At 51.0% G+C, this 16,171-nt stretch overlaps 2 protein-coding genes across 2 annotated transcripts in view; one reads left to right on the forward strand and one right to left on the reverse strand.

Annotated features, from left to right (window-relative positions):
* Positions 1 to 1,847, reverse strand: SDF2 (stromal cell derived factor 2). The gene is made up of 3 exons (XM_066201851.1): positions 1,574 to 1,847; positions 1,292 to 1,488; positions 1 to 758 (listed from the first exon to the last, which is right to left on the reverse strand). Exons 1-3 carry the CDS (start codon positions 1,845 to 1,847, stop codon positions 471 to 473), a joined length of 759 nt encoding a protein of 252 aa, XP_066057948.1. The 3' UTR covers positions 1 to 470.
* The window catches only part of SUPT6H (SPT6 homolog, histone chaperone and transcription elongation factor), a 26,766-nt gene continuing 12,425 nt past the window's right edge, over positions 1,831 to 16,171 (forward strand). Inside the window, exons 1-18 of the mRNA XM_066201850.1 lie at positions 1,831 to 2,025; positions 7,118 to 7,249; positions 7,702 to 7,854; positions 8,013 to 8,083; positions 8,599 to 8,794; positions 9,489 to 9,573; positions 9,973 to 10,246; positions 11,426 to 11,527; positions 11,780 to 11,893; positions 12,361 to 12,450; positions 12,867 to 13,009; positions 13,254 to 13,405; positions 13,885 to 13,983; positions 14,147 to 14,276; positions 14,382 to 14,532; positions 14,924 to 15,078; positions 15,564 to 15,759; positions 15,974 to 16,113. Of these exons, the coding sequence (XP_066057947.1) occupies positions 7,141 to 7,249; positions 7,702 to 7,854; positions 8,013 to 8,083; positions 8,599 to 8,794; positions 9,489 to 9,573; positions 9,973 to 10,246; positions 11,426 to 11,527; positions 11,780 to 11,893; positions 12,361 to 12,450; positions 12,867 to 13,009; positions 13,254 to 13,405; positions 13,885 to 13,983; positions 14,147 to 14,276; positions 14,382 to 14,532; positions 14,924 to 15,078; positions 15,564 to 15,759; positions 15,974 to 16,113 (2,360 nt within the window). The 5' untranslated portion in view covers positions 1,831 to 2,025; positions 7,118 to 7,140. The remainder of the gene's footprint in view (positions 2,026 to 7,117; positions 7,250 to 7,701; positions 7,855 to 8,012; positions 8,084 to 8,598; positions 8,795 to 9,488; positions 9,574 to 9,972; positions 10,247 to 11,425; positions 11,528 to 11,779; positions 11,894 to 12,360; positions 12,451 to 12,866; positions 13,010 to 13,253; positions 13,406 to 13,884; positions 13,984 to 14,146; positions 14,277 to 14,381; positions 14,533 to 14,923; positions 15,079 to 15,563; positions 15,760 to 15,973; positions 16,114 to 16,171) is intronic.

Raw genomic sequence — 16,171 nt, forward strand, 5'->3', positions numbered from 1 at the left:
CAGAGTTCAGCACGTTTATGGCCCCAGGTCCTCACAGGGCATGAGGAACAGTTTGGGGTAGAGCAAGGGGTACAGCTCCCAGAGACAGCAGTCCTTTAAGGGGCAGGTCCTTAGACAGAGTGGGGCTGAGAAGGGACAGGGTGGGGGTTTGGGAATTTGTTTTGGGTCATGTCTGGATGTTAGGCTTGGCTCTGTGCTAATTTGGGATGTTCGGACCTGCTTCATGCCGATCTAGTATGTTGGGTTCTGTTGTGGGTCAGGTCTGGACACTGGGACCTGTTTAGTGTCAGACTTAGGACAATGGAATCTGGTCCACATTAAATTCAGGACATTAGGATCTGCTTTGTGCTGGGGCCCTGTGTCAGTGGTGTGTGTCAGTCCCAGGGTGGGACAGGAGCCATCCTCCGGCCTCAGCAGTCCCAAACACAGCAGGGCAGCACCCAGACACTCAGCGTCAGTCTGTCTGTCCGTCACAACTCAGCGTGGTACTGCTCCATCTGGAAGGCCTCACTGGGCTGCATGAAGATGCCCTCCATCACCTTCCAGTAGTTATTCTGGCTGGAGGTGGCCATGCCGTGCACCTCCTTCTGCCCGTGGATGGGCCGCCCGTACTGCTCCCCGGTCACCGAGAGGAAGACGTCGGTGGAGGTGTGCTGGAAGCGCACCTCGTCGTCCCGCACCCAGTAGGTGCCACTGCACACCACGGTCCAGTCATCCAGGTAGTCGCCCTCGCCAGCCTCCCCAAATGCACTCACCTCCTGGGGGGGAAGAACAGCTTGTTTGGAGGCTGGGATGGAAGAAAGGGTTGGGTTGAGGTGGGCAGAGAAAGAGGCTGGGCCTAGGGGGAAGGAGGGACCTGGTTATGACCTGGAGGGTCTGTTTGGGATTCAGGCACTGGCAGGGAACTGGGGAGTCGGTAGGGAATGGGGAACAAGGCAGGACTGGCAGAGACCCAGCTGGGACCAAGGCAGTGCTGGTAGAGACGCAGCCTGAGGAGAGACCCAGTCTGAACTGCGGAACAAGGTGAGACCGGTGGGGACACGGGGGGACACAGCTGGGGCCAGGAATTAGGAAATGCTAGTAGACATATGAGGGGTCTGGTTGGGAGAACCCAAGAGACTGACTGGGGAATAAGGTGGGGCTGGCAGTAACATGTGGGACGAGGGGAACCCAGCCGGGATGGGAAGAGACAGGGACAACCCAGCAGGGACTCGGGGACAAAGCAGACCCCGTCATGCCCAGGGAAAGACACCGAGCCCGGGCCGCGGGGATGGCGATGCCCGGCCGGTACCTGGTTCCCGGAGAGCGGCGAGGTGAAGCGGTGGCTGTGCAGGTTGCGGCCGGTGCCCAGGTGCGTGAGGCGGATGGCCTGCCCGCAGCGCACCGGCGTGCCCCGCTGGCACACGGCGGCCGTGCGGCCCCGCACCCGCCAGTAGCTGTTCCCGTCATCCGCCGCCGACACCCCGGTCACCGACTGCTGCCCGCTGCCTGCGGAGGAAAGAGAACCACCATCACACCCAGCTCGGCCTTCCGAGGCAGCCGGGGAAAGCACGGAGGGGGGCGCGTCCGTTACCGGAGCCGTAGCGCACATCGTGGGAGTGCAGCCGCACGTTGTGCCGCACATTGAGCAGCTTCACCACGGAGCCGCAGGTGACGGGTCCGGGGCCGCCGCGCCCCGCCGCGCCCAACACGACCACTAGCAGCGGCAGCAGCACCGGCAGCAGCAGCGGCGGCGGCCGCCGCGCCGCCTCCATCCCGCAGGAAGCGGAAGCGCGGCCGCTCCGCCCGCCGGGAGGTCGCGGCTCGCCCGCTCCGCCCCCCGCGCTCGCCGCCGCCGCCGCCTCCATTTTCCCTCGGCCCCTCGGGTAAGGCCGCGCCGGGCCCAGCGGGGCGGCGGTGGCCGGGAACGGGGGCGCCTTGTTGTGAGAAGGCCCGAACCCGCGTTTGCCCCGGCCCGCGCGTCGCACCCGGCCCGGCGGGGCGGCGGCTCCGAGCCCCGGTGAAGGCGGCGGGGACGTCCCCGAGGTTGGTGTCGGGCTGCGCCGCGGGCCCCGGTGCGGGGGCGAGGAGGCGGTGGCCGCCCCGGTGCGGCCCCGGTGGTGGCCGTGGGTGGGGCTGGCGGCGGCAGGAGCCTCCCGGGGCGGCGGCGGGCAGGGCCCGGGGGAGGCGAGACGGTGGCCGGGGTCGAGGGCGGCTCCCCCGGGGCCGGGATGTGCCGCAGCGGGGCTGGGGCTGCGGGGTAGCGCCCGCACGGGGGGAAGAGCCGTGCGTGAGAGGCGATGGCCTGCGGAGCATCGGGATGCTTTCCTTGGAGTGGGGGAAAGGGTCTGACCTTCGTTTCTCACCTCGCCGGTGGTCCTGGGCCCCCTCCTAGTCTGTCGGTGTGATTCCCGCATCGCTGCCCCGCGGGTATGATCCCCAGACCACCGCATTGGGCTTTCCACACTTCTGGCGAGGTGCTCCCTGGGCCTGGGAAAGCCCTTTTGGGCTTAATAAATGACTAAAAGGTGGCAAACGATTGGTGCTCGTAGGGGAGTGAGGTTGTTTCACAGTCGTCTCCGTTGCTCTTTTCTTTCCCTGAATACCATGGTGTGGAGAAGGAAGGTTACTCCTAAATTATTTAGGATAATTAAACTGCAGGGAGTTGCAGAGACTAGATAACACCGGGTGGGAGTGCTAGTGTGGTAAATGAGATGTGGCAAAAGGTATAAGGAAGGTAACAAACACCACGGAATTGGCTCTGTGTCAGCTCTGGTTACTCAGGGAAGAGCAGTAGGCGTCTCGACAGTTGTTTCTTTTAAAACAGCTTCAACACCCCGTTGTATCCTAAGAGGGATATTTTGAAATTATTTTAAAGGAGGAGAGAATGAAATAGAAAACATTGTTGTGCTGCTGAGTAAAACGGTTGGCAGTTTGTGTCCTGGCAATTCTGGTTAGACCATCCCAAAAAGGGAGCACTGGAAAAGGCAGGGCCAGGAGCAGAGCAGGTTTTTGGGCAGGCAAAGCCTTCGTGTCCTCACCTTAGGGGAGAAGCTTGCTGACAGGAGATACTATCCAGGTGCACGAAGTCACGGGCAGGTCAGAGAAAGCGAGGAGGGAGCATCAGTTTTCTGTTTCTGACCGGAAATTATGATGCAGCAGGGCTAAAATAAACAGGAGGAAGTGCTTTTTCACACAACGTGCTATTAAATGTGTCATCCTGCCACAGGACGTGCTGCCACCTGATAGCATCGGGGGCGGTGGGACCAACAGGAGCATTAAAAACCGACAAAGCAGGTATGGGAAGTTCCTGAGCTGTGGTGGCTGCCTGGACTTTCCCCATCGTGGGTCCCCAGTCATCACTTCCCGTGTTCCTCCCACCAAGCAGGGTGGGAGTGTCAGGTTTAGCTGCAGACTTCAGAAACCTGTAAAACAGCTGTAAAAGATAAATATAAAACGATAAATTGCTGATGTCAGGGCTGGCAGGCCCCAGTAGCCATCAGAAGTCCACGTGGATACCAAGAAATGCCTGTGAGGAAGAGCTCAGCATTGGGCTGCCCGTGGGGGTAGTTTCTCATGGTGTGAGTGCCTTGCAGTGCTTCACAGGGATGCTTCTGTTCAAATTAAAAGATGCCAAGATGATTTTATCTGAGTTCTGTGGGGGGACACAGCCTGAAGATCATTGCTTAGTAATAAGTGTTAAATCCACACATTCCAGCTCAGCCATGGCTTGCCTTTTTTAGTTTTAAGAAAACTGATATCGATTTCACTGAGAAATTCACTGGGGGCTTCAGGGGATGAAAGAGTGGTGTTATCTTTGCAGTTCATTTGGGTTTTTCCTAGTCAGACATTTGTTGTCAGTCTCAGACTCTTGTGGATGTACTTGGACTGCGCTAAAATTAATTCCATGAGCATTTAATTGACAAAATTGATAGATTTGGCTTCCTTATGTTCTGCCTTTTGAGTCGGGTTCCCCAGCTCTTATTCTCACAGAGCTTTCTGAGTCCTCTGCAGTTTGACCCTTTGAAATGTGGCCATGAGAACTGAGTGAGATGTTCAGTGGTGGCTTTGGCAGCGTGGTTCCCTGATCTGTGTGATCCTGAATGGGCTGTGAGTTGAATCATGAAGTGGTAGAGGTTAGAACCACCCCTGCCCAAGCCCTCTCCCCCCCAAAAAAAAAACCCCCACGAAACAAGTGTTAATGTGAGATTGACCTAGTTTCTTCCACAAAGGATAGGGAGAGGTCAAGAACTGTCTTTGCTGCACCCATGCTGTCCTAAAGCCAAGATGAGCACCTGGCTTTGTTGGTTTGTGTATTCACACTCCTATCCTGAGGTTGATTGCTGAATATTAAATATATCTTGCTCTGAGGACACTGCTTGGCTATTCTCTGAACACCACTGAGGTCTCCTGCCTTTGGTGGCATCCCTGTAGCTGGGCGAGTGTCAGATGTTTCTGTTTTCTCTTACCCCACACCTGCTCAGGTGAAGCTCTTGAGGGACTTTTCTATTCCCAGTGTCCTGAGTAGTGAGGAGATACCTGGATGTGTGAATGATTTCTGAAGTCCTCAGGTTCTCACAAAGCAGCACTTGTTCTAAAGGCGCTGCCTCACCTCACCGATGTCCACCTTGGGCCTGACCTGATCAGAACTCAACGGTCCCAGTTAACAGGAGCTTGTGGACTCTGGATCAGTGCCACTGTGCCCTTGAGCTGAGCAAAGTACAGACAGTCCTGATCAAAACAGCTGGGCTGGCCCAATACTCCTTGGTCCAGAGTCTTTAAACCCTCCTCAGGTCTCTCCGTGTGACCACACCAAGTTCTGTTTCTGTACCGCTGCCCATTTCCCTGACTTGTTTTGTTTCAAATTAAGGCCTCCCTGGCACAGAGGGTGGGAGAAGCACCTTTAATCTATATCTGGTTTAACATCCTGCTTCTGTTTTCCGTGCTAAGTGACATCCCTGCTGTCCTGAGGTGAATTTTGCTGGAGCTGAAAGCACCCAGGTTTGTGGGTGGTTGGCTTGTGTGGAACCTGCTTGGCTGGATCATTAAATAAGATGGTTTTCTCGAGTCCTATTTGTTCCCTGTGTCCAGACAAATTTGAATTGACATGGAGTAAAATTGTCAGGAAATTTTAGAGCAAGTGATAAGGAGGAAAGTTGGAATTGTGAGCTAAATACTTCACTGGCTGAGAGTGGTGAAATTGGATGTGCTGCTTTCACGAGGTGGGTTTGTGTATCGATCATGGACAGGAGATAAACGAGGTTATTAGACTTGGAAATGCTCTAGGAAAAGCCACTCAGCCTGCAGGTTTGTGTGTGTTAATACACCTGGTGAATTCCTGGAGCAGGAGGATTGGTGAGAAAGTGTGAAGTTGACAGAATATTCATACCCAGGCTGGTAAACATAATCCCTGTTTCTCTATTATGTGTAGACACACGATTCATCAGTGGCATTTGCATCAGGAACACATATAACTGGCATCAGTGCTGCCCTCTGAGGTATTATTTCTGAGAGGGATGCTTAAATACAAGTGTTTGACTTCTAAAGTGTCCTCTTGAGGGTGAGGATCCCACACTGAACCAGAGCAGCCATGTTCTGTCTGGATGCAGAGCGGTACCCTTGGCCTGCTGTGATTTCTGCTTGTCTGGAGCATCCTGCATAGAAGTTGGCAGCAGCCACATATTCTGCAGCCAAGGAGTATGAGCTGCTCTCTCCACTCGTGTCTGAAATCTGGTAGAGGTCTTTCCCTCATCTTTGTTGTGGATTTTCTTTAATGCGGTACGATGACACATTCCTTCGGAGCTGCTCATATTTTGAGACTTCAAAGATCATCCAAGATCAGCCTTGGACCTTTTAACTGAGCACTAAGTCCCTGTTTTTTTCTCCAAGTTGTTGTGTTTGTGCAGCAGATGTGTGGATCTCAGGGCAGAACAAGAAATCCTGCACACAGGAGGTGTCACGGCAGAGCCTTGATCAGGTTGTCCCGTATGGGACTGATTTCCTTCAGCGGGTTGTTTGCTGTGGGGAAATGGTTATGGGACTATTTTGAGGCGTGTTTGTTTAGGTATCATTCCCTGCCATATGGAATTCTTTTCTCATCTTTTTTCCTCTGTTGTTTTTGCATGTTGAATTACATCAGATGTAATTTAACATGGAGGTTTTGGCTTCAGATCTGACACCTCTGAGCTGCTTTTTGTGCTGCTCCTTCCCAAAGGCCTGTACTTCCTCCTGGGATGGCATTTTCATCCTCAGTCATTTGAGGAGTTGCTTTGGTTTTCCTCATAGCTGACTCTTGTAAGGTTCAGTTGTTTTGATGTATGTAAAAAGGAGGTAAAAAAACCTTCCTTTGAAAATTTCAGAAATATCAGTGGGTTTGTAACCACCAGAAGTGGAAGGCTCATAGAGACAAAACTTGGCAAACACTTTCCTTTGTGCCAAGCTTGATTTGTGTTGTTTTCAGAAACTCCAGCTGGGAGAAGCATCAAACAAAAGGTTCTGGATATAGAAAATACACTCATTTTATAGTTTTCCTGTTGCTTCCTCAACTCTGGATGGAGGCCCCTGGCATGGAACATCCTGGCTGTGGCTCTGTGGCTTATGGGCAGCCACAAAGCCCCTGGCCCAAGCCAGGACCCCCAGACCTGTCTCCAGTTTGCTCTGTGGGCTCTGCAGAGTCTCACTTACAGCCAGTGGTCACAGCTCAGCCAAGGCCCTTTTCGGTGTCACCCTGGCTTCATTAACTGAGCGAGGATTAATCATATTAAGGTCCTAATTAGTTGGACTGTGTGCCTGACACTGTGCAGCATCAGTGGGAGCTTTCCCAGCGTGTGGGAGGGTGTGGATGTGATGGAGGCTGTGGCTGTGTGCACGTTCCAGCTGGGAGTGTTGCTGTGACAGCTCCTGCCCTCCTCACCCAGGCACGGGCTGGCAGGAGCTGGCAGCTCTTGGCTGCTGCCTTCTCCTGCCTAATCTCTGGTGACAGGGATGTCCAGGCATGGTGGACACTGGGTAATTCAGGGCCTCTGTAGCTAATTTGAAACCCTGCTCGCTTTAGCTGCCTTCTCTCCAAAACCTGAAGGGGGAAGTGCTTGTGTTCTGCTTGCTCAGCTGATGCCAGGGATGTTTCCTTTTTCCCCAGCTGCTGTGTGAGAGGCTGCAGCCATGTCTGACTTCGTGGAGAGCGAAGCGGAGGAGTCAGAGGAGGAGTACAACCAGGATGGAGAGGTTGTACCCAGAGTAACCAAGAAGTTTGTAGAGGAAGATGAGGATGGTGAGCTTGCTGAATTGTCTGTGTTCATTGCTGTTCCCTTCTGCATCCTGTGGCTCTGCAGATGGAGCAATAACTGTGCTGTAATAGCAGGGCCATCTGTAGACCGTAATCTCAGCTGTTTGAGTGCTTCCCTTCCTCCAAGTGCTCCAAGTGTTTTTTATAATTGGCAATAAAAAATACGCTGCTTCACCCCCATGGGACTTGCAGTCACACAATTTGATAGTAAATAGTAAAAGCAGAGGAGTTCTCCCAGTGTGACCACTCCACCTGTTCCCTCTGCGGAGAGAGCATGAGACAAAAAGTGGGGATGTGGCCAGAGCAGCTGGCTGGGTTCTGTGTCAGTAAAAGTGTTCAGCTAAATCTCTGTGTGAATGGTGTGGATGAAGATGCTGCTTGCACAGGTCTCAGTGGATAACCAGTAAGTGTCTGACACATGCTGCTCTCCATCCCAGATGAGGAAGAGGAAGAGCTGAACCTCGATGATCAGGATGAGCAGGGGAACCTGAAAGGATTCATTAACGATGATGATGATGAGGAAGAGGAGGAGGAAGCCAGTGACTCTGGAGACTCCGAGGATGATGTTGGCCACAAAAAGAGAAAGCGCAGTAAGTTTTGTGATGATTGTTACCAACAAGGCATGGTTTAATGCTGGCAGAGAGCACCCTCTGCCCTGGTCTGCATGAGCTGGGTAGAGCTGTACCCTTTTGGGCTTAGTGCATTCCCAGATGAGGAGAGTGTAACTTAGCTCTGCTGTCTTCTTTAGCTTTTGATGACCGCCTGGAGGATGATGACTTTGACCTCATTGAGGAAAACTTGGGCGTTAAAGTCAAAAGGGTGAGTTGTGTTCCCATGCTGCTGTTAATGCTGTGGTGTGTTTTAGCACTGAGGAGGGTGGGCTCAAGCCTGCCTCCCGTCAGCTCCTGCCCTCTTGGAAAGGGAGAGCTGGGTGCTTGAAGGAAGCAGGATCTCTCCCTGCCCAAGCTACTGGGACCTGGCTTCCCAGAGTTTGCAAAACACTTCTTTCTGCTTCCTAAAGTCTGCTGTGCTCTTCTCTTTCCACCTCTTCAGGGCAGTCTCATCTTTCATTCCTGTGTGCTGCTAACCTCAAGGTCAGCACAGGCTGTTACGGGCTCTAAAGCTCTTTCTGTGACATTGGAGTCACATCAACCAGGCCAGCACTGGTGGTGACAGCATGCAAGTGACAGAGGCACAGCTCCTGAGGGGATGGCTCTTCTCCCCTGTGTGCCTGTGCTGTGCTGGGCTCCATCCGGCTCCCTCCCAGGTGCCTGCAGAGGAAGTGCAGTGCTGAGCCAGGGATTGTGAGCACTAACATGGAATTGTCCTTGCAGCAAAAATTCAGGCGTGTGCGAAAAATGTCTGATGATGAGGATGATGAAGCAGAAGATTATGGAAAGGAAGAACATGAGAAGGAAGCCATTGCTGAAGAAATCTTTCAGGATGGTGAAGGCGAGGAAGGAGGAGAAGCTGTGGAAGCTCCTGTTGCTCCACAGGAGGAGGAAGAGGAGGAGGAGGAAGATGAGTCTGGTGAGTGTGGATGGTCAGTTACATCCAATGTTTCTCCTAAGATTAAAGCACAGGAACAAAGTTCAGACTTTCTCTGAACTAGAAGTACTCAAAAGGCTGTGACCCTGTCATGGTGAAGCTCTTACTGGTCTGATTAGTACAGTCCTTTACTTAGAATTAAACGTTTCTGGGTGACAGGTTTAGTTTCTCTGTCTGAACCACTTTGTGCAGGAGCACGTTATGTGTGCTGAGGTCTTGAACAACACCCCTAAGCTGCCTCAAAAATGAAAATGCTTCAAAGGAAGGCACTCAAGGCACTGTTTAGTACCTCATTGCACAGTGCATGCCTGACGTACCCCTCTTCAGCATCAATCTGTCACTGCTGCTATTACCATACCAAAAACGTTTTGGGAATTCTTTCTACTGTGCAAAGCAGCCAGGCCTTTCCTAGCTGTCTTTTCAGTGCACTGAGCTGCAACTCAAATGGCTTTGCCTGGGAGTTTGTCTGGAAGTTTGTTCCAGCTTGTTACTGTAGCTCAGGCTCCTGGACTTTGTGAGATTGGTGTAGGAGATGGTGTGGGGAGCTGGGCAAACTGAGAGCCAGCAGCAGCCTAAGTCTGTGGTGGAGGCTCGTAGTTGCACTGGCTGAGCTGTGTCAGAAATACCAGTTTTATATCCAAGTTCCCTAACCACTGAATTATTTCTCAATGTCCAGATATTGATGACTTCATTGTGGATGATGATGGACAACCTCTGAAGAAGCCAAAATGGAGAAAGAAGCTTCCAGGATACACAGATGCGTAAGTATTGATTGGAAGTTGGCCTGGAGCCTTGAAAATAGTGCTCAACATATTTGGATCTTGCAACTGCAGAGTGATTCAGCTTGTGGTTGGGCACTGCTGGTCTTTTTCCCAGAAGAAACCTGGTAAATTTAGAAATAGAGCTTTTAGTGTGCGATTTCTGAAATGTGTGACTCCTTCCTTTTTTCCCCTGGATTTTTTTAAAGGGACACCAAAACCAGGCCCTTAAGAGAAATATTTGCAGTAAAGCTCAGAGTTTGAACCTGTCCATGATTTTTTAGCCTGGGTGGAAAACTAAAGCTTAGACAGTGCCCGATGCCTCCTGTGTGTGGCTGTGAAGATGTTTTGTGAGCTGCACTGTGGAGCTGAGCAATAGGGTTTGGTTTTTTTGCTTTCCAGTGCTTTACAGGAAGCCCAGGAAATCTTTGGTGTGGACTTTGACTATGATGAGTTTGAGAAATACAACGAGTACGACGAGGAGATGGAGGAGGAGTATGAGTACGAGGACGAGGAAACGGAAGGGGAGACACGCGTGCGGCCCAAGAAGACGACCAAGAAACGCGTCAGTCGCCGCAGCATCTTCGAGATGTACGAGCCCAGTGAGCTGGAGAGCAGCCACCTCACGGACCAGGACAACGAGATCCGCATGACAGACATGCCTGAGAGGTTCCAGGTGAGGCAAGGGGCTGCAGCTCTGCAGGCAGAAAGCATTTTGGCTCCCAGGCCTGGGACCTGCTGGCTGGCAAACAGCTGGGTGGGTTTTGGAATCTCTTTTTCCCTCTTTGACGACCCTGCCTGTCAAATGTGCAGGCTAAAACTGCATTCAGACCTATCAGTGACATGGAAGCTGTTGTACCTGCGTGAATCTGGGTTTAGCTTCAGTCACAGCTTCCCTGTGGCCACTGGGTGCCAGTGTTGCACTGCTGAAGTGCAGGGCTTGGGCTCTGCTGAGTTGGCTTTGTGCTGGATGATGTTAGGAATCCCTTGAGCTGGACATATGGAGGGCAAGGTGCAGTGCCAGAGAAGACATGGGAAGCTTTCTACCTTATCTGTATGCCAGCCAACACATAACTGCTGTAACTGACTTTACTCAAGGTGATGAGACTTACAAAGTGCTGTTTGTGCTGTGAGGGATCCTTCTGGTGTCTCATAATTTTACACTATATTCAAATTTTCACTGAAAAATCCATCTCCCTTTAGTGTACTGTTGTGTAATTCTGTGCAGATATTTATTTACCCTTCTCTGTGCAATGGGATGTGTGAAGCTGCCAGTTTTCCAAAGAACATTTTTTCCCCATGCCAGTCTGTGCCACAGAAGGAAATGCTGTCTGTGATGTCTTCTGGCTGTAGGTGGCTTGTTCACGCTTTTTGTCATCATCATGGATGTCAGTGGTGATTAGAGCAGCACCTCTGAAGGAGAAGTGGCTGAGACTGAGTGCCCAGAGAGGCTTTGGAGCTGCTTTATCTTCTGTTACTCTGTGGCTGCAGCAACAAAAGTGGTAGCAAGGCACAGATAAATTGGAACAGGATGTAACTGCAGAAGATTTGGGAGTCTGGTGGGAAGTGGAGATATCCTCACTTGATTTTCACAGTAGACTTTGCACCATTCTGCAATGGCCTTTCCACAAGCCTTTGACAGGGTTGTAGCTGCCTTTATCTAGTGTAAAGCCGATGCAGATTCCTGTGTGCTCAGAAGGTGCAGACATTGAAGTGATATCCTTGGCACCCCATAGGTGGGGGTCCCCAGAAATAACCTGCAGCTCAAAACATTAATCTCCAGGCTTCTTGGAAACGTGGCAGTGCAAGCCCTGGTGTTGCATGTGCCTGTGCTCATGCTGTTGTCTCTTCCCAGCTGAGGTCCATCCCAGTGAAGAATGCTGAAGATGATGAGCTGGAGGAAGAGGCTGACTGGATTTATAGGAATGCATTTGCAACACCCACCATCTCCTTGCAGGTAAAGGACTGTCTGTGCCTGGGGCTTGTTCCAGGGGTCTGCTGATAGGAATGTGGTGCCCAGAACCACTTGCACTTCTGGTTTGGAGCTGGTCATTTGACATATGTGTCTTCATTTTTGCATCCACGAAACAGAGCAAAAAGGAACACAAAGGAGTGGAAAGAACTGCAATTTCTCAGCCTCTACCTGGGGCTGCTCTTTTTGTGGATCAGCTCAGGAACAGGGTGAACCCAATGTGTTTCTCCTTTTCAGGAAACTTCTGACTACCTTGACCGTGGACAAGCCAGCAGCTTCAGCCGCAAGGGGCCCAGCACCATCCAGAAGATTAAAGAAGCCCTGAATTTCATGAGAAATCAGCATTTTGAGGTAATCTGCAACTTTTCTTCATTACTGAGGTCTGTCTCCTTTTCCTGACAGGATTAGCAGGGCTGCTGGAAACATTTAGGGCACACAGAAGGGGCTGAGTTACCATCCCTGGTTGCCTCTCCTGTGGTGAAATGATGCTCCATTGGGAATTGCAATTCATCTTATGTGAGCTGTGGCAATGCAGGTTTTTAAGGCCTGTTTGACAGAGCTGCTGTCATTGTCTTTCCCTGATTCTGGACAAGTTGAGGCTGAATGAGATGGAATTTCTCTTGAGCCTTGCTCCGTCCATCCAATCTGTTTTCTGAGGGATTGCCTGATGTTGAAGAAGTTTTTTGGCCTATGTGGTGTATTCTTTGGTGGAGTTTAGTTTGTTGTCCCACGTGGAACAGGAGCTCTGTCTGGGCTCCTGGCTGCCAGGAACAGCCCAGTCCCCTGCATAGGGATGATGAGTCTCGTTTCTGACCCAGGTCCCATTCATCGCCTTCTACAGAAAGGAGTATGTGGAGCCAGAGCTGCACATCAACGACCTGTGGAGGGTCTGGCAGTGGGATGAGAAGGTGAGGAATATTTTCATGCTGGTTGTCCCATCAACATTTGTCCTCCTGCCTAGCCTGATACTTTCAGCAGTTTGTTTTGGCCTTGTTTGGGGTTTTTACCCCTGTCTTTTTGCAATTTTGCAAAATCCTTCCTCTTCACTGAGTTCCTTTTGTGACATTTCCTGCTAGCAGTGCAGATTGCTTCTCTACTTTCAGATCCAAACCTGGATTTTGGTTTTTTTTCTGTTAACATAATACGTCTCTGAGATGAGATTTGCCACGTGACATTTGGCTTTGGCTGTGGATGAAGATTTTAATGATTTTTTTTTTATGTGACAAATATCCCAAAATCCTGGAAGTCCCTGTTTGGGAAGGAAGGAGACAAATAGTACACTGCAATGCGCTGTTTCACTGGAATTCTTTTGTTCTCATGTCAGTGGACCCAGCTGAAGATCCGCAAGCAGAACCTGACACGACTGTTTGAGAAGATGCAGGCCTACCAGTATGAGCAAATCTCTGCTGACCCAGACAAGCCCTTGGCTGATGGAATAAGGGCCCTGGATACTACTGACATGGAGAGGTAGGGGGCCAGAACTTCTATATTCCTTCCAAAATGACTTTAAATGTCCATACGCTTGCCCAAACAGCACAGGTGCTCTGGCCACTGCAGAGCACCCACAAAGCCAGTAATGAAAAACTTAAAATTCTTTTGGGAGATGAATCCAAGGGCTCCTCTTCTGCCTGACCTGAGTCAGAGCAGGTTCCTTGAGTGTTCTGAGCACGACCTAGCTGCAGGCAGGGTGTAACATGCTGGCTTTCTGTAGGCTGAAGGACGTGCAGTCCATGGACGAGCTGAAGGACGTGTACAATCATTTCCTGCTGTACTATGGGAGAGACATCCCCAAGATGCAGAACGCTGCCAAGGCCGCTCGCAAAAAGCAAAAGCGTATCCGGGAGGATGGTGAAGAAGAGGAAGGTTTGTCTCCCCACGTTTGATAGTTTTCTCCTTGTGGGCTGCCTGAAAACCCTGGTTCGAAAGAATAGGAAGAAAGTTTGGTGAAAAGCCCATGTGCTTGCACAAAGCATCTCTGCTGGTCATTCTGTCTCGAGTTAGTTCCAGGTCCTTCAGGCACCTTTGAAAATGTTTAAGGTTTGCCACACAAGGTGCTTTCCAATGGAATATGAATGCCACCCCTTGTGGCAGGGGTGACATCAGCAAACTTGGTGTATATTCTAATGTGCCTCCCAGAGATACTCCTATTAAAACTGCAAGAGTGACACTGAAGATAGCGTTTCCAAGGTCCTTTTCCAACCTTGAATAATTTTAAGGCCACTGTGACCTTTGAGATGCCTTTGTGGGATTTAGGGGCTCTGTTGCACAGGGTTTAATCTCTTTATTGTGCTTCTGACACGTTCCAGCTGTCTAGATGTCTCTCTAATGTATCCTTCCTACAGGTGAAGGGGAGGATGCAGAGGATGATGAGCAGAAGGGGCCTGAGCTGAAGCAGGCTTCCCGAAGGGATATGTACACCATCTGCCAGGCAGCTGGCCTGGGTAAGGCTCTGCTTTGTCCTGCTGAGCATGCAGTGGCCTGGCCCACCTGCTCTGCATGGTGCTGTGACTCACCTGTAGAAGGAAGACTGAGAGTTTTGCTCACTATTAGCTACAATACCCTTTGTCCTCATTGACTTTTTGCTTGTTTTTTTTCCTTTACCAGATGGCTTGGCTAAGAAATTTGGTCTGACACCTGAGCAGTTTGGAGAGAATCTCCGAGACAGTTACCAGCGTCACGAAACAGAGCAGTTCCCTGCAGAGCCCCTGGAGCTGGCCAAGGATTATGTGTGTAGGTCAGTGGTGGGGGGGCTTCTTCATGGAGTTAACTGTGGGTGTAACACAAGTGAGAGGATCTGGGGACATTCTTCTGAGCCTTCACGTTGCCTTTTTGCTTGTAGTCAATTCCCAAGCCCGGAAGCAGTGCTGGAGGGAGCGCGGTACATGGTGGCTCTGCAGATCGCCAGGGAGCCCTTGGTCAGACAGGTCCTGAGACAGACTTTCCAAGAACGAGCTAAAATCAACATTTCACCAACCAAAAAGGGGAAGAAGGTGAGGAAGGGAGCTCTGACTCTGTGAGTCACTTCAGGGAAGGATCTAAATAAAATACAAAAGCTTGTTCTCCCATGTTAGTGGCAGCTCTGAGTGAATCTCAGAGCAGCAGTGAGCTGGGCTGTTGCAGAGCCCAGCTCAGCAGCGTGCTGCATTTTTACTCTATGCAATTTACCAGATGAGATGTTGCCTTCAATTATTGAAACAGTCTCTGTTTCTCTGGGACTGGAAAGCAATTCCACTGTGTCCTGCTGGGGAAGGAAATGCAGACTGACAGGCACAGGGCTGGCTGAATAAAATTGAATAAAAACCATTGTCTGCTGTGGCATATAGAAGGATCTTTCTTCATGAATGCCCTGTGTGCATGCTGACTGTCTCTCCTCTTTCTCAGGATATTGATGAAGCCCACTATGCCTATTCCTTTAAATACATGAAGAACAAGCCTGTGAAGGAGCTGAGAGATGACCAGTTCCTGAAAATGAGCCTGGCAGAGGACGAGGCACTGCTCACCATAGATATCAGCATTGACATGAAAGGAGTGGAGGGGTGAGTTACCACTGGCTGTGCCATCCCTGACTTGGCAGAGCTCATTTATGCAGTACTTTTAGAGCACATCTGTAACCCAAACTACTCCTGAAAGTCATGGCCTGGTAGTTTCCTGCACCTCAAAGTCAGGTAGCCTCTCAGGGTGTTGCTTTTTTCATCACCTTGTTGAGAACTTCGGCAGACATCTGTCTTACACACTTGAACGCAAACTCTGAAACCTTGGGATTTTTGTGGAAGATGATGTTTGTTTCCCAACCGAATTAGTTCCTTCCCTGCACATCTCAGTGGCCAGGCTGTGCAATATGGGTCTGCTGGAGCGGCTCTGATCTGTCTACAGCATCACTTCAGCAGCTAAAGCAGTGTTCGATGGGAGGGTTGGCTCTTCCCTAATTTTTCCAAGCAGCTACCTGAATCTGAGGCGGGCAGGAATCTGCCAGTGATGGTGTCTGGAGCCTTTCTGTATCTCCTCCTCTCCCTTCTTGCAGTTATGGCAGTGACCAGACGTACTTTGAGGAAATCAAGCAGTTCTATTACCGGGATGAGTTCAGCCACCAGGTGCAGGAGTGGAATCGGCAGCGCACCATGGCCATCGAGCGCTCCCTCAACCAGTTCCTCTACGTGCAGATGGCCAAAGAATTAAAAAATAAGCTCTTAGTGGAGGCCAAGGAATATGTCCTTAAGGTGAGATGAGGCACAGGTTTGAGGCAGAGCTGGGCTTGCGGACACTGGTAGCCCTGTTCTGGGGATAGCTGCTGACAGGTCATACACAAGTTCTTGCGGGGGGAGGAGGAGGCAGCGATTGAGTCTGGTTCAACTTTCCCTCCAGAGGAGGGTTATACCAAGGCCCCTGCTGTGGATTTTCTCACTCCTCTTTGTCCTTTCTCTATTCTCCCAGGCTTGCAGCCGCAAACTGTACAACTGGCTAAAGGTTGCTGCCTACAGGCCAGATCAGCAAGTGGAGGAAGATGATGATTTCATGGATGAAAACCAAGGGAAGGGGATCCGGGTGCTGGGCATTGCGTTTTCATCAGCCAGGTAGGAGGGAGCGAATGGTGTCTGGATGCATGTCCAGCTTTAGCAGTCCCCCATGTCT

This window comes from Chamaea fasciata, unplaced genomic scaffold (genome assembly GCF_029207755.1).
Source record: "Chamaea fasciata isolate MVZ Bird 193981 ecotype frontalis unplaced genomic scaffold, bChaFas1.0.hap1 SCAF_21, whole genome shotgun sequence".
Classification (NCBI taxonomy): domain Eukaryota; kingdom Metazoa; phylum Chordata; class Aves; order Passeriformes; family Sylviidae; genus Chamaea; species Chamaea fasciata.